Below are 17,126 nucleotides of genomic sequence, written 5' to 3'. Positions count from 1 at the left end.
TGGGAGAAAAGAGAAACTGTGTATTTCCGGTATAATTACATGAATATTGGGTAAAAAGAGCAGACCATGAGTCCCAAAAATTAGAAGAATTACTGTAGTAGAATTACAGAAGTAGTTTTTCGCTCTGTTAGGAATTGTAATGTTTCTAATATGGCTGTGTAATGTATTGCACATACGAAAACAACATTAGTTGTAGATCTTATTGAATCTCTATGTGAGATGGATGCTATCGATTTATTTATATATGTCATTGGGGTGTTTAATACGTACTGAAGAATATAGGCTTACTTTATGTATACTTGTATACTTATTTCACAAGGTATGTGACGTGAGTTAGTGGTATGAGATGCGCGACCCCCAACCGCAGCCGGCATACTATGTGGCAATTCTGTTCCTTTCATTCACTTGGCATGTGCCGCTCTACCTCTCTGCTGTCAATGGTGTGCAGAGATAGAGCGGCGCATGCGCTATAAGGGGTATCGGTCCTATCCCGTACGTGTACAGGGCTTTTCTAGATTCCAGTGCTCTCATTGTCTGTGAAGACTTGGAAACAGTAAACGGTCGATGGTGTTGCCGGGTCTGTTAGCGCATGCGGTCTTCACTTTCTTGAATGTATCTCCCACCATGAAATATGACGTCACAAGTAAGAAAGTACGTCTGTATATTATTTGCCTGATGATGTTGATTTCTGCCAGGCTCTCCGGTTTTCTCCATCCACAAAAACCGATGGTCATCGTAACAATGAAAAATGTATGGGGTATGGCGTAAATTAGACCCATATTTATCAAAAGTTTTTTGAGTTTCGAAATATTTAAAGCATGTTCGTGGAGAAATCATATAAAGTTTATTTGTTTCGTTACACCTGTATTTAAGTACAACATTTATGATTGCGTGTTCTTTTCTAAATCACGTATGTATCTTTATGCTCCAGATTTCAAGATTGACATTGCGTAAATAGTGGGTGTGGCCTGATCGCAGCCAGCCAATGGGCAGAGCGATGGGGTGTGGTTCCAGCAAGTCGGCAAACGTCAAGCAGACATATCGGGAGTATTACAAGGAACAGAGCACGTGTATCTCTTACGTCAGCAGTCGGGGTGAACCGGACGGAGAGGACGATAAGCAGGGTTTGTAGAGTGGACTGTGATACCTTAAAATATTAGCATGTAATTACTGAAACAAATTATTTAGAGTATTTTTGGATTTGTACAATGACCTTTTTTATTCACACATGTACAGATTTACTGTCTTCTGGATTTTTTCCTGAATTTATTATTACTTACTTTTTACATATCCATATATATTTTAAATATATATGTATATTTAGGTATTAATTAATCACTTTTTTATATTTATTGTTTACAACTCTTTCTAAGCACAAAATAATTCGTCCAAAGCTAGGGGCGGGATTTCGTTCAGGGATTAAGGTGCTTGTCTTCCAGAAGCAAGGCTCACGAAGTACGGGTTCAAACCCAGTTATGGGCAGGGGATTTGTATATGCCCACCGTTGTTTCGGTGTATGAGGTCTTGGTGACAAAAGGCGGTCTACGACGTTCGCTTGCGAGGTAGTTCTGCACCCTTCTTCCTTTTATATGGCATGCACGTAATAACAATCAGAACCATTACATATTTCTAAATATAGTTTTTTTTCTATTTCAGAAAAAGATGAATGGGGTACATCAACCAGCAACTCTTCCAACTCGGGACTATTCGAGACCGAGGTAGAAAAGGTAGTAAGTGTGGATCAAAAATGGCCAGAAAACCACTCCATGAACAGGAGCAAAGTGGCAAAGTCCTGACAGTCTGTGACAGAGTGTGACACAGTGTTTACGGATAGTGGCAGATTGTTCTGACAAGTACACGTTCTTTCCAGTGTACGTGTTACAGCCACAGAAAAGACTGTCGCCCATTCTTACCACGCAACAGGACATATGTCTGGAAAACCAGGTTTCTATATTTAGTGTGCCGTAGCAACCCGAAAGCAGGATGTGGCAACTTCTTACCACGCAACAGAATATGGTTCTGGAAAATCCGATTTTTATATTTAGTGTGCCGTACCAGCCCGAAAGAAGGCTGTGGCAACTTCTTACCACGCAACAGGATATGGTTCTGGAAAATCTGGTTTCTATATTTAGTGTGCCGTACCAGCCCGAAAGAAGGCTGTGGCAACTTCTTACCACGCAACAAGATATAGTTCTGAAAAATCCGGTTTCTATATTTAGTGTGCCGTAGCAACCCGAAAGCAGAATGTGGCAACTTCTTACCACGCAACAGGATATAGTTATGGAAAACCCGGTTTCTATATTTTGTGTGCCGTAGAAACCCGAAAGAAGGATGTGGCAATTTCTTGACACGCAACATGATAAAGTTGTGGAAAATCCGGTTTCTATATGTAGTGTGCTAAGGAAACTGAAAAGAAGACTATGGTAACTTGCCACATTTTAACACACAACAGAATATAAACTGTGACAAAAACGCATTCTATTTAGTACGCTGAGGCAGCCGAAAAAATGCTGTGGCAAGTTCACTCATTTTAACACACAACTGAATATAGCTTTGTGGCAAATCCGCATTCAGGTTAGTGTGATGACGCAACAGACACAGTGATGACGCTATAGGATATACATGTATCTGTTTTATGCGCGTATGCAGTATAAAATACCCCGTTCACACGGGTAAAGTTAATCTGGTTTAAATCCGAAAGTAACTTTGAGCCAGTTTGACGTCGCTAGTGTGAACCCAAAGTGGGGGCATTCAATCCGGTTTACTTGCCCCAGCTAGCGATGTGGCTTTTAGCCAGTTTCCGGGCTTGAGCCGGTTTATCTGTGACGTATAAACGGTAACTGGATTAAATTTCCCGAACAAGAAGGGGTCAGGATGACACTGCAATTACTAAACCGACTTAAACGTGAACGTGTGAACGGGTAAATACCTGAACTGGCTTAAAACCGGTTTGGCCACAATGGCCGTGTGAACACCTGGTTTCGATTTAAACCGGCTCAGATTTGATCCGGATTAAATTTTGCCCGTGTGAACGGGGTAAAAGTTTGTGAAGTACAATACCACTTAAGCAGTAACAGTATATGCGCATTCTGCTAAATATATGTATAATACATGTCCGCAGGTACATGCACGACGTATACTTTTAAGCTTTATGCATATGCTGCCTGGTGCGTGCAGTGTGGTCACGGTTCCTGATGCGCGCAGCGTGCGCACGGTTCCTGGTGTGTGCACCGTAACTGCGTGGGCTGTGTACTTGTCATGGGTATGTGTACGCATGTTCTGTTCGTGCGTGTGAGCGTGGTTCTCACACATTACAGTCACAGATCAGATAACACAGGTTAACAATTCTTGGTTAAAAGCATCGTGTATCAGAAAGTGACAGCAGAGGTCAGAGATTTATTTATGTTATTTAACGCCTTACCAAAGATTTGTTTTGCCATCCTTATGGTGAGAGGAAACTGGGCAAAGACCCGTGGAAACCATGATCATCTGCAGGCTACTGGTACATCTTTCCACTTACGACCGAGGAGGAACCGAGCATTAGCTGGGCTTGAACTCACAGCGACCATATTGACGAGAATCTCCTGGGTCAGTGCGCCGCGCTGGCACGCTAGCCATCTCTGCCCCCTAAATAGTTAAATCTTCCCAAACTTATCTCTAATGGTCTAAAAAAAAAAACTCTAAAAAAGTTTGAATTTGCATTACAGTTTACATTTTGACATTAATCAGGACGACATGACCTTTGATAGAATCGGCTCGCAAGCAAACATATTCATGCGGCACCGATCTCTCATCAGAATAATGTGTATATATATATATTTCGTCATGTTCGTATGGTATATTTTGTAAACTCTGTATATACAAAGCTCAAAATGGTGTCTTTGTTGTAAATAAAATCATGCTAGCATTAACAGAACAAACACATGAAATTATGAAATTTATTGATTGATTATAGTGTTACGTTTTCTTTCTACGAATGTTAGACTCACATTGGTAAATCTATATATGCTATGTTTACAGTCTGTAATTGTCAGGGTGAAACCCTGTGACCACAAACGGTTGATTTTGTTGTAGAAAAACTCCATCCGGGTTACTGCATGTCTTGGTCCCGGCATACATTTCAAAGGGGAAAACGCAAGGGATATTCTAATTGGTGTTGAAGTATTTCCAAAATTCGATTTGTAAAAATGTGACTGAATAAAGAATGTAGTTATTCTGTACATAATTACCAAAACACATCAATATACCTTGCAATTGTTTTGCATAAAATGCGCTTGAATCTGTCTGAGGCGCATTTTTGAACTTCCAGTCAAACTTGCTTGTCAGTTTCCATACATTAATTTGACTGATTAAATCAGTATTTAAACTTGTCCGTGTGTTGTTGCCATCTTGTCAGTCCAAAGGGAATAATCCACCACAAAAGCGTCAGTACAAACATATGAAACAAATACGCACTGCGAGGAGGTTGGTCGTTCCCTTCATCAGTTGTCTCAGTTTTATCCATACTTATTTTGTTTATTTATTTGATTGGTATTTTACGCCGTACTCAAGAATTTTTTTAACTTATACGACTGCGGCCAGCATTATAGTGGGAGGAAACTGGTCAGAGCCAAGAAGAAAACCACGACCACCCGCATGTTGTTGGCAGACTTTTCCACGTGCGATCGGAGAGAAGCCAGCGTAAGCTGTGCTTGAACTCACGGCGAACGTGAAGTATAGGCCTATATCGTGCAGGTGAATGGCCATTAAAAAGATCGAGCTAGTTGCTTTCAAACATCGGCTCCTCCGGTTGACTGTTCGGAACCCAGTGGGTAGCAATGACGTCACCTACGTATTTTTCATTTGAAATAAACAGTTTGCCACAAGGTCCATTTCTTATCTCTATGTACATAAGTATTTTTAGACGCTGACGTATTGAATCCTGTGTGCGTGTGTGTTTGTGTATGTGTATGTGTGTGCGTGTGCGTGTGTGTGTGTGTTCAATGACAAAAAAAAACTAATCACAATAATGGCCATGCACTATAGAATCTAACGTTTCTAATGAACTTTTAATAGCTAAACATATATGTCCCTGTAGAATATTTACAATGGTCTTTCATCTCACATCATGTCTTTGTTTTCTGTGCACTGAAGCTATAATCACGTCGTAAGTTGTTCTGTGATGGAACCATTACCAGGGGACATAGGCTATATTTGAACTAGAATTGATGCAGCGGAAGAAAATGTCTAGTCTATTACATGGCTGACTGACACAAGTACTGCCGAAGGTAAAGTTGTTCTGGTGGTTTACATGTCTGGTGGTTTGTAGCTATACAGACTTGCTTGTTATAGGACTGCGCCATAAACAAGCATCGCCTTTTAGTATATTATAGCGCCTTTGTGCTCTTAGAAGTATTTTAATTATTTACCTAAATTTTTGGTCACTCACGACTGCTGCAAAACATTATTCTGTTCACCATGATTTTATCACACAAAATTGTGGCACGAAAACATATATTGTGTTTATAATGGTTTTTGATCATACATAGGCTTTGGGCAAACAATATCCTGTTTATCATGGTTTTTGATCACACATAATCTTTTGGCAACACAGTATTCTGTTTACCATGATTTTTTGATCACACATAAGCTTATGACAAAACAATATTCTGTTTACCATGATTTTTTGATCACACACAATCTTTTATCAACACAATATTCTGTTTACCATGATTTTTTGATCACACACAATCTTTTATCAACACAATATTGTTTACCATGGTTTTTTGATCACACATAATCTTTTGTCAACACAACATTCTGTTTACCATGATTTTTTGATCACACATAATCTTTTAACATCACAATATTCTGTTTACCATGATTTTTTGATCACACATAAGCTTTTGGCAAAACAATATTTTGTTTACCACAACGTCACTGCTGACACAACGTCACTGCTAACACAACGTCACTGCTAACACAACGTCACTGCTAACACAACGTATCGCCTCATTTTGGTGTCATTTTTGTATTTTTCTTCCCAGCACACTAAAAAAGCCGATTATTTATATAGTATTGATTAGCATTTCTTGCAGAAAAAAAAATACAAAATTCACAACAAAGCTGTCTATACATAGACCAAACGGAATATATTGATTTTGTCTTTTTGGATCAAGGAGTGCAAGAACAAAATCTGTTGATTGATCTTTTGCTTCCTGTCTGTGGTCCTGTATTGTCATTTTCACCATAGCCTCACATAGCACACTGGCGCCTTCCTGTTTATTGATTTATTCGTTGCCTACAGGTACTCAAGGCGCATGGGGGTTGCGGGGTGGAGGAGGGGGAGTTGAAGGTAATCGAGCTGTAAGTTACATTTGGTATGTCAGGCTGTCACGAAATATGGTTTTTCGAGCCTTTTCATGTAAGGAGTTATTATTTATTTATTTAATTGATTTGGTGTTTTATTCGCCATACTCAAGATATACAACGCCGGTGGGAGGAAAACTGCAAGAGCTAGCGGAAGCCCATACCCATCCGCAGGTGACTCGGAGAACCTCCCACATATGTCCAGAGAGGAAATAAGCATTAGATGGATAAACTCCTGAACTGATGAGGCGATTCTTGGTCACTGTGCTACGTTAACACGCTTATCACTAGGTCACGGAGTATTAAGTTGAAACGGGACAGGTACATCTATGCCTTCACAAGTACACGTTTTACCGGTATATGGTATACGTTATGGCCGCTTTATGTTGTTTTTTCCCCCTCGTTTTCTGTGCTTTCCTATAACACTGTTCGTCGTTCCTCAATACAACAATACAACTTATTTCTTTAGTCTCCATGTGGGTAAAAAGGTTTCTCACCCAGGTGGATACTCATATGATATACCAGAGGTCTTGTTCTTTGTCAGAAGTTCAAGGCTCGTGGATAAGAGCGTTTATCAAGTAAGTCTGGTGACAACAGACAAATTTTCATACCCATGTGTCGCGGCCGTTCATGTAACGCTTCTGACTGGCATGAGTAAGTGTGGTTAAAATGCCACTCTCCGACATCCATTTTTTGCCCATTTTTTGGACCAGAACTTGATATACCCGGCGCTCATAGGTATTCTTGTTCTACACTGTAAAGATTTGATTTCATTGATTGGTGTTTTTTGCCGCACCCAAGAATATTTCACTTATACGACGGCGGCCAGCATTCTGGTGGGAGGAAACCGGGCAAAGCTCGAGGGAAACCCACGACCATCCGTAGGTTGCCGACAGACCCTTCCCGACAGACGGCCGGAAAGGAAGCCAGCATGAACAGGACTTGAACTCGCAGCGACCACATTGGTTAGAGACTACTAATACGATGTCAGTTTTATGGGTGAAGGAAACTGAAATGGCAGGAGTAAACCGCCAACCTTTGACAAGGCACTGATAAGCTTTCTCATAAGCCTGTGGCGTACAGGGGAAGACAAGTGGTCTTCAACAAATCAACTCTACACGAGCTTCATTGCTTATTATTGCCAAGGCTCTGACGTCCACAAATTCCCGCTGTGGGGCAGTCTTGCACAGGCTCTCCAGCTCTCTTTTGAAACTGAAGTTTCTATTGTATTCTAAACGGTTAGAGTACAAACACTTCTCCGACCATGCGCAGGATGCATAGTAAACCAGATACTGATTCAGTTGTTCTACCATACAGATAGGTCGACATTCACTTGTCTTCCGCCGAAAATTTGTAACGTCTCGTTCGATGGCACTCTTCTGTAGCATGACAGAAGAAACTCTCTCACATGGAATGTTATAGGTACTTTGGTTTCTTGGTTTTCTTCATACCAAGACATTGAATATATGCTTATGTACACTTGAGGTTTTACGTCCCACACAACAATTTTTCAGTCATTTGAGGACGACGACCAAGACATACAAAAAAGACTAAAAACACAAAATCATTAGTTCTTTCTATATAAAATATTTACTATGACACATTTCCAAAAGTATACACAATTATGTACATGTAGAGGGAACTTGTTAAGTACACAATTAGAATTCTTTATTTTCAGGTTTGAACATAAAGTCCAATCACAAATATTATAATGACGAAATCTGTAAACTTAATAGCCATTCTCATAAAAAAAATCAGACAATACGAGTATTAAAAGCATATACTCTTCTTATTTACAAGGAATAAATGGTATAGCGATCCGGACTTCTTACGTTTAGCCCTTTTCTTGAAGTTGTGACATAACTCCAAGTTTTCCCTTCCTAAAATGTCTTGACAATGGAAAGACAGCCACACTCAGTACAATACATCCAAAAGTATAGTTTTTGTTTGACTGAATACTGAATATCTCAATTCCTCATATATTTCAAAACAAAATTCATGACTTCTATCATCTGCAATGAAAAAAAAAAACCCAGTAGTGCACCAATAAACTATGCAGACAAGATGTTTTGCCCATGAAATGGAATTTGACTATGTAGATGTACACAGGTACAAGCTCAGATATAAGAAAACCCAGGACCGTTTTAAAGATTGTCTCAAAACATTTTCAAAATTCATAACTTTTTATAAGAGAATTCATGACCGAGACATTTATTCGTGACTATTCAGTTTTTTTGTTTTTTTTTAATGACGTGAATAATCTGCTGTTTATAGGTAATGAAAACTGCCTATTTGGTTTCAATCACCAGTAATGTTCGGTCTGCCATTTTCTCACCCACAAGCATCCTGCTTCCAATGCCAATCTCACGCAATGATTTTTCTTAATCAGTTGATTTTTGCTACAACACCACAAACTGACCAATAAAATCTTTACTAACAGGACAGCAATCCGGTTCATGAGTGGGGGAAACAGAGCATTGCCTGAGTGGAGGAAACTGTGCATTGCCTGAGTGGAGGAAACTGTGCATTGCCTGAGTGGAGGAAACTGTGCATTGCCCGAGTGAAACCACTGCTCTTTTCCACTTCCCTCACGAATTTCCTTAAAGAAGGCAATGGCCAAGGCAGGGAGAGATGAGTAGTCTTGCAGGGCGTGTAGTCTAGGCAGTCTTCTTGGCAAGACATGACCCTGTTCCAATTTGATTTTTTCATTTATTTGATTAGTGTTTTATGCCGTATTTAAGAATATTTCTTATAATATGGCGGCCTGCATTGTGGTTGGAGGAAACCGGACAGAGCCCACGGGAAACTCACGGCCATCCGCAGGTTGCTCGGAGATCTACCCACGTACGGCAGGAGAGGAAGCCAGCATGACCTGGACTTAAACTCACAGTGACTACATTGGTGAGAGGTTCCTGAGCCATTGTACCAGGCTGCCACATTGACAATTAATGAGGAATATTTCACTTATATGACAGCTACAAGTCTTTAACAGAGGTGTCCATTTAAACTTTAATCTTGTAATAAAACATGTTCTCTTCGATCCTACCCAGGTGTCCATTTCCACCTCCGTCTTCAAATCAATCTGACACATCCATATCCACCTCCTTTTTCAAATCAACGAATCATCCATTTCCATCTCAATCTTAAAATTTCAATAGTGTTCAAGTTTCTACCCAGGTGTCCACTTCCACCGCATCTTCAAATCTATCTAAAGCATCCATTTTTCCTTCTCATTCTTCAAATCAGACTGAAGCGTCTATCGACTCCTCAATCTTCAGATCTGTCTGAAGCGTCTATTTCTACTTCATCCTTCATGTCAGTCTGAAGCATCCGTTTCCTCCTCATTCTACAAATCAGTCTGAAGTGTCCGTTTCCTCCTCATTCCACAAATCAGTCTGAACCGTCTGTTTCCTCCTTATTCATCAGATCAGTCTGAAGCGTCCATTTCCGCCTCATTGTACAAATCAGTCTGAACCGTCCGTTTCCTCCTTATTCTTCAGATCAGTCTGCAGCGTCCATTTCCTCCTCATTATACAAATCAGTCTGAACCGTCCGTTTCCTCCTCATCCTTCAGATCAGTCTGAAGCATATATTTCCACCTCATCCTTCAGATCAGTCTGAAGCATCCATTTCCACCTCATCCTTCAGATCAGTCTGAAGCGTCGATTTCCACCTCATCCTTCAGGTCAGTCTGAAGCGTCTATTTCTGCTTTATCCTTCAGATCAGTCTGAAGCATCCATTTCCACCTCATCCTTCAGATCAGTCTGAAGCGTCTATTTCTACCTTATCCTTCAGATCAGTCTGAAGCGTCTATTTCTACTTTATCCTTCAGATCAGTCTGAAGTGTCCATTTCCACCTCATCCTTCAGATCAGTCTGAAGCATCCATTTCCACCTCCATAATCATACTACTGGTGTCTGCTGTGCCCGTGGTGGTGTCAATCTCATCCAGGGACACAGAGACGTCCGCCTGGGACAACTCCAGGTTACTGGTACATTCAAACGTGGGTAGTGTATCAGGTACTTCTGGCAAGTAAACAGAGTCCGAGGCATTAACACAGGCTGGACAATACGACGTTATGAAATACAGTTACCCTAATTCTTCAACCATTCCAAATGTCTCTGCAACCAAATATTTTATAACATTCTGAGAGAACTATGGAAAGTAGAGAAATTATTTGCACAGTCTCATGAAGCTTGCATCTTTACGGACACAAACAAATCGTTCTTAGCGTCATTTTCATAATAATTGTAGGCATAAATTCCACTGAAGCAAGTGCTTCTGTGGTTGAAAAGGTTGAAGATTTAGAGAAGTCTGATATTCTGAATACATATTATATATAATAATATATAATTATATATATATATAATAATATATATTATATATAATACAGATTAACTGACTACAGCTTCCCGCTACTGAGCATGGATGCGCGTAGTATTTCAGCAAATATCATACTGACAAAAAAAAAAATTAAATACACAACTTCTTGCCCGAGTTGAATGCTAAGACAAAGTTTCTTGTTCATTCTATCTGATTTCTTCTTAAGTAAAAATATACTGGAATGAGGATACAGACGCTTAAGTCAAAGTTTTTACAATGTGTTTTACAAGTAGACTGGGTGAAAATTTGTCTCAGAGCAGGAGATTGACAGTTGTTTCTTATCCTTAAAACCCTAAAATTGTTTGGTTTCATATAGGTTATCATAGACTAAATTGATAGAAACTACCAGAGCAATGTCTTTTAATACCATGTGTTGACAGTGTAGTCACATTACATGCATAATTAAAGACGTACAGCATAGAGAGCCAAACCAGAGCAGTAACGATGACGACAGAACACATAACTGGAGAAATACAGCCTCTTGTTGTTTTACCTCAGTCAGTGTTTTTTATTCTAACTGTTCAATCAAATGCTTAAATAGTAATACATGACTCAAGGCATTCCTCTGGCATTATTTAATATGCTCTGTTGTCATGACAGTTAACCTACATAACATGAAAACAACGCAGCGGGATGTACATATGCAATCAACTAAGGCTATAACTTTGTTGTGCTACATGTCCATGGTAGGCAAAATAATCAAGGGTTCTGGGCAGGGTTGTTCAAAACTGGTTTAAGACTTAATACCAGATTTAACTTTAAACCAAGTCTTCAATTTTGTGCTAAGCCTGAAAAAAATTTTTGTCACATTCTATTACAAATGAACTAAAACTGCTATTGTTATACTCTGACTTTTGACAACTGCACTGGCGACTGAATATGGCTAAAAAATTAAATATAAAATGTGACTTTATACCAGTGTCAGCTAATACATTTTCGAACAACTGGGCCGTGTTCATTTCACAAGCATGTCAAACACCGAGAACTTGTTAGTGTAAACACCAATAAATAGGCTGTATTACCTTCAATTTATTTATTTGTTTATTTATTTGATTGCTGTTTTATGCCATACCCAAGAATATTCACTTATGTGACGGCGGTCAGCATTATGGTGGTAGGAAACCGGGCAGAGCCCACGGGAAACCCATGACCATCCGTAGGTTGCTGAGAGAGTGAGTGAGTGCTTGGGGTTTAACGTCGCACTCAACAATTTTTCAGTCATATGACGACGAAGGAATCCTTAGGGTGCATGTATGTGTAATGTGCCTCCTTGTTGCAGGACGGATTTCCACCGCTCTTTTATTTCGTGCTGCTTCACTGAGACGACTTACCGAAGGCAAGCAAGCCGCCCCGCCTGAGGCATTATACTGATACGGGTCAACCAGTCGTTGCACTATCCCCTTCATGCTGAACGCCAAGCGAGGAAGTTACAACTTCCTCTTTTAAAGTCTTAGGTGTGACTCGATCAAGGATTGATCCTGGATCTACCGGTCCCGAAGCGGACGCTCTAAAGGTTGCTGAGAGACCTTCCCACTTTATTACCTTCAAAGGATGACATTTCCTTCATCAGTGACTCCATCACCTGGTCTAACATCGTCGTGGAGAACGCATCATCGCGATGAATACCCAGTGCCTTGAAAGAAAGCACATAGGCTTTGAATAGGTTTGAAATTTCACAGGACTTTCCTAGGTTCAAAGCTACATGTATTACAAAGTATTTATCAGCAATATATCAATTATAATTGTTCTACAGGACTTATCTACCCTAATTCGTCAACCTTTTCAAACACCCATGTGATCAATACTTTGAAACCATCTGTGAGAACTATGGAGTGAGTGAATGCTTGGGGCTTAACGTCGTACTCAACAATTTTTCAGTCATATGACGACAAAGGAGTCCTTAGAGTGTATGTAATGTGCCTCCTTGTCGCAGGACGGATATCCACCGCTCTTTTGTCTAGTGCTGCTTCACTGAGACAACTTACCGCAGTCAAGTAAGCCACACTACCCGAGCCATTATACTGATACAGGTCAACCAGTCTTTGCACTAACCCCTTAACGCTGAATGCCAAGCGAAGAATTTACAACTTCCTCTTTTAAAGTCTTATGTGAGACCCGACCTGGGACTGACACTAGATCTACTGCTCCCAAAGCGGATGCTCTACCAACTGTGCTATTGGGCCCAGTTAGAGAACTATGGAGTGTAAAGAAATAATGTGTAGAGTTTTTATGAAGCTTGCATCTTTAGTGCAACCAAAAAATCCACATCATTTTAATAGTAATTACATGAAATAAGTGCTTTAGACATTGAAAAGACATTGGTAGCTTGCAAATATAGTCCAAAACTTTCATGGTGGTATGTATCTCATCGGACTCAATCAGCTATTCTTTCATACCTAGAATTACTTGTCCATGAACCTTTTGGAAAAAGTCCCACGCTTCCATTTTCTTTAACACCTACATGCATGGGACTATTTTCAATCAGATGTTCTCTGTAGTCTAAAGGTATTGTAATTATTTAACACCTGAGCACAACGTGTAGATACCTTATGAACGTAGTCCCATGCTTCCATTTTCTTTATCACCTACATGCATGGGACTATTTTCAATCGGATGTTTTATGATGTCTAAAAGTATTGTAATTATCTAACACCTGAGCACAATGTGTGGATACCATATGAAAGTAGTCCCGCGCTTCCATTTTCTTTATCACCTACATGCACGGGACTATTTTCAATTAGCTTTTCTATGATGTCTAAAAGTATTGTATTTATCTAACACCTGAGCACACTGTGTGGCTACCTTATGAAAGTAGTCCAAAGCCTCCATGTTATTTATCACCTGCATGCATGGGACTGTTTTCAATCGGATGTTCTATAATGTCTAAAAGTATTGTATTTATCTAACACCTGAGCACACTGTGTGGATACCTTATGAAAGTAGTCCAAAGTCTCCATGTTATTTATCACCTGCATGCATGGGACTATTTTCAATTAGCTTTTCTATGATGTCTAAAAGTATTGTATTTATCGAACACCTGAGCACAATGTGTGGATACCTTATGAAAGTAGTCCAAAGCCTCCATGTTACTTATCACCTGCATGCATGGGACTATTTTCAATTAGCTTTTCTATGATGTCTAAAAGTATTGTAATTATCTAACACCTGAGCACATTGTGTGGATACCTTCTCAAAGTAGTCCAAAGCCTCCATGTTATTTATCACCTGCATGCATGGGACTATTTTCAATCGGATGTTCTATGATGTCTAAAAGTATTGTAATTATCTAACACCTGAGCACCTTGTGTGGATACCTTCTGAAAGTAGTCCAAAGCCTCCATTTTCTTTATCACCTACATGCATGGGACTATTTTCAATCGGATGTTCTATGATGTCTAAAAGCATTGTAATTATCTAACAACTGAGCACAACGTGTGGATACCTTATGAAAGTAGTCCAAAGCCTCCATGTTATTTCCCATGATCACATGCACGTATCCTATTGCTGAGTATGTGGAGGGATTTTGAGGTGATAAGACCAGGGCGTGTTTGTGGTATTCCAGGGATTCTTCATACTTTCTGAAAAAATACAAGAAACAACACACACTAATACTTGTACACATTTAGTTTAAAGAGTGCCCTCACTGGTTCAATTTGTCTCCTCATAAATGACCTGTTCAGGCCACTAGTGCATTTGTGGTTTTAAGTCAGGGGTTTTGTCCCATAGCTGAACACAAAACACCAGGCATAAATGTACACAGAGCACCTCACCCCTCCAAAACACAATGAATGTACACAAGATAACTAGGCATGAATGTGCACTAGAAAACAAGGCATGAATGTACAAAAAAACCCAAACAAAACAAAACAAATAAACACTTGAAATCCCTCAGCCTTGAGCATATGTACAATGTAAAGAATAGATCCAACTTTATGGTGGTTTGCAATAATATGCAGATCTTCTTTAAGTGGCATTTAGAAAGTTGTGTAACATGAAGCAGGAGAATATCTTTTAAGGGTAACAACCTTTTTTGTTTATTTCAAACTGCTGTTATACAAAATTTAACTTAAAAGACAAGGCATGAATGTACACAAGAAAACCACCAGCAACAGTAAAACAAATTAATATGCAATTCACATGTAGAGAGTACACTAATCAACGTACACAAGAAGAACAGGCAATGTCCAGAGGAAATCAAGCTACATAAGTAATGTACAACAGAAAACGAGTCAGTGACCAGAGGAAAAAACACAAGAAACCAGGTCATACATGTAGACACAGACACAAGAAACCCACAGAGGAAATCAAGCAACGTACACAAGAAACCCTGGCCATACATGTACGCAGAGGAAGTCAAGCAACGTACACAAGAAACCCTGGCCATACATGTACCCAGAGGAAATCAAGCAACGTACACAAGAAAACCAGGCCATACAGTACATGTATACACAGAGGAAATCAATCAATGTACACAAGAAAACCAGGCCATACAGTACATGTATACACGGAGGAAATCAAGCAACGTACACAAGAAACCCACAGAGGAAATCAAGCAACGTACACAAGAAACCCTGGCCATACATGTATGCAGAGGAAGTCAAGCAACGTACACAAGAAACCCTGGCCATACATGTACCCAGAGGAAATCAAGCAACGTACACAAAAAAACCAGGCCATACAGTACATGTATATGCAGAGGAAATCAAGCAACGCACACAAGAAAACCAGGCCATACATGTATACACAGAGGAAATCAAGCAACGTACAAGAAAACCAGGCCATACCTGTATATGCAGAGAAAATCAAGCAACGTACAAGTCATCTGACAATGTACACAACAAAACCAGGCTATGTCCACATGAAACTGAGCACAAGGAAGAGTACACACAGTGCACTTGCATGTTGTACTCACCTGAGTTTCCTGTAGGTGCACTCCAGATTGTTAATAAGAGACCAGTCAATATACAGAGGAAATCAACCATGTATGTTGTACTCACCTAAGTTTCCTGTAGGTGTACTGCAGGTTCTTGAAGAGAGGCTCCTGGGTGATTACGGCACGCTGGCGTGCTAACCCCCTTGGCCATGGAGGCCCCCTACTTGTACTCACTTGAGTTTCCTGTACGCCTGCCCCAGATTTTTGAAGAGAGGCTCCTGGGACATCGCACCGTGCTGGGCACGCTAGCCTCACCGGCAACGGAGGCTCCCTACTTGTAGTCACTTCTGTAGGTGTGCCTCAGATTGTTGAGGAGGGGCTCCTGGGTCATTGCGCCGCGTTCGCACTCTGGGTCATTGCGCCGCGTTCGCACTCTGGGTCATTGCGTTGCGCTGGCGTGCTAACCCCCTCGGCCATGGAGGGCCCCTACTTGTACTCTCTTGTTTCCTGTACCTGTGTCCCAGATTGTTGAAGAGAGGCTCTTGGGTAATTGCGACATGATGGTGTGCTAACCCCGTCGGTCATGGAGGACCCCTACCTGTACTTACTTGTTTCCTGTACCTGTGCCCCAGATTGTTGAAGAGAGGCTCCTAGGTGATTACGCCGCGCTGGCGCGCTGGCACGCTAACCCCATCCGCCACGGAGGCCCCCCCCCCCCTCACCCACTTGTACTCACTTGAGTTTCCTGTACGCCTGCCCCAGATTGTTGAAGAGAGGTTCCTGGGTCATTGCGCCGTGCAGGCACGCTAGCCTCATCGCCAACAGAGGCTCCCTACTGGTACTCACTTGAGTTTCCTGTAGGTACGTCCCAGATTATTGAGGAGAGGCTCCTGGGTCATTGCGCCGTGCAGGCACACTAGCCTCATAGGCAAAGGAGGCTCCCTACTGGTACTCACTTGAGTTTCCCGTAGGTATGTCCCAAATTATTGAGGAGAGGCTCCCTACTTGTACTCACTTGAGTTTCCTGTAGGTATGTCCCAGATTATTGGGGAGAGGCTCCTGGGTCATTGCGCCGTGCAGGCACGCTAGCCACATCGTCAACAGAGGCTCCCTACTGGTACTCACTTGAGTTTCCTGTAGGTATGTCCCAGATTATTGAGGAGAGGCTCCCGGGTCATTGCGCCGTGGTGGCACACTAGCCTCATCGCCAACAGAGGCTCCCTACTGGTACTCACTTGAGTTTCCTGTAGGTATGTCCCAGATTATTGAGGAGAGGTTCCTGGGTCATTGCGCCGTGCAGGCACGCTAGCCTCATCGCCAACAGAGGCTCCCTACTGGTACTCACTTGAGTTTCCTGTAGGTATGTCCCAGATTATTGAGAAGAGGTTCCTGGGTCATTGCGCCGTGCAGGCACACTAGCCTCATCACCAACAGAGGCTCCCTACTGGTACTCACTTGAGTTTCCTGTAGGTATGTCCCAGATTATTGAGGCGAGGTTCCTGGGTCATTGCGCCGTGGTGG

The 17,126-nt window shown here is 41.1% G+C and overlaps 1 protein-coding gene across 1 annotated transcript in view; it reads right to left on the bottom strand.

The window, feature by feature from the left end:
* Positions 1 to 10,052: 10,052 nt before the first annotated feature.
* LOC135479354 (cell division cycle protein 16 homolog) overlaps positions 10,053 to 17,126 on the bottom strand; it is a 37,157-nt gene continuing 30,083 nt past the window's right edge. The window contains exons 13-15 of the mRNA XM_064759178.1: positions 14,175 to 14,310; positions 12,275 to 12,365; positions 10,053 to 10,374 (exon numbers count right to left, since the gene is read on the bottom strand). Of these exons, the coding sequence (XP_064615248.1) occupies positions 10,220 to 10,374; positions 12,275 to 12,365; positions 14,175 to 14,310 (382 nt within the window). The 3' untranslated portion in view covers positions 10,053 to 10,219. The remainder of the gene's footprint in view (positions 10,375 to 12,274; positions 12,366 to 14,174; positions 14,311 to 17,126) is intronic.

The sequence above is a fragment of the Liolophura sinensis genome, chromosome 12 (assembly GCF_032854445.1).
Source record: "Liolophura sinensis isolate JHLJ2023 chromosome 12, CUHK_Ljap_v2, whole genome shotgun sequence".
Classification (NCBI taxonomy): Eukaryota; Metazoa; Mollusca; class Polyplacophora; order Chitonida; family Chitonidae; genus Liolophura; species Liolophura sinensis.
Note: the sequence above shows the minus strand (reverse complement) of the source record. Positions and strands in the feature narration are given on the sequence as shown.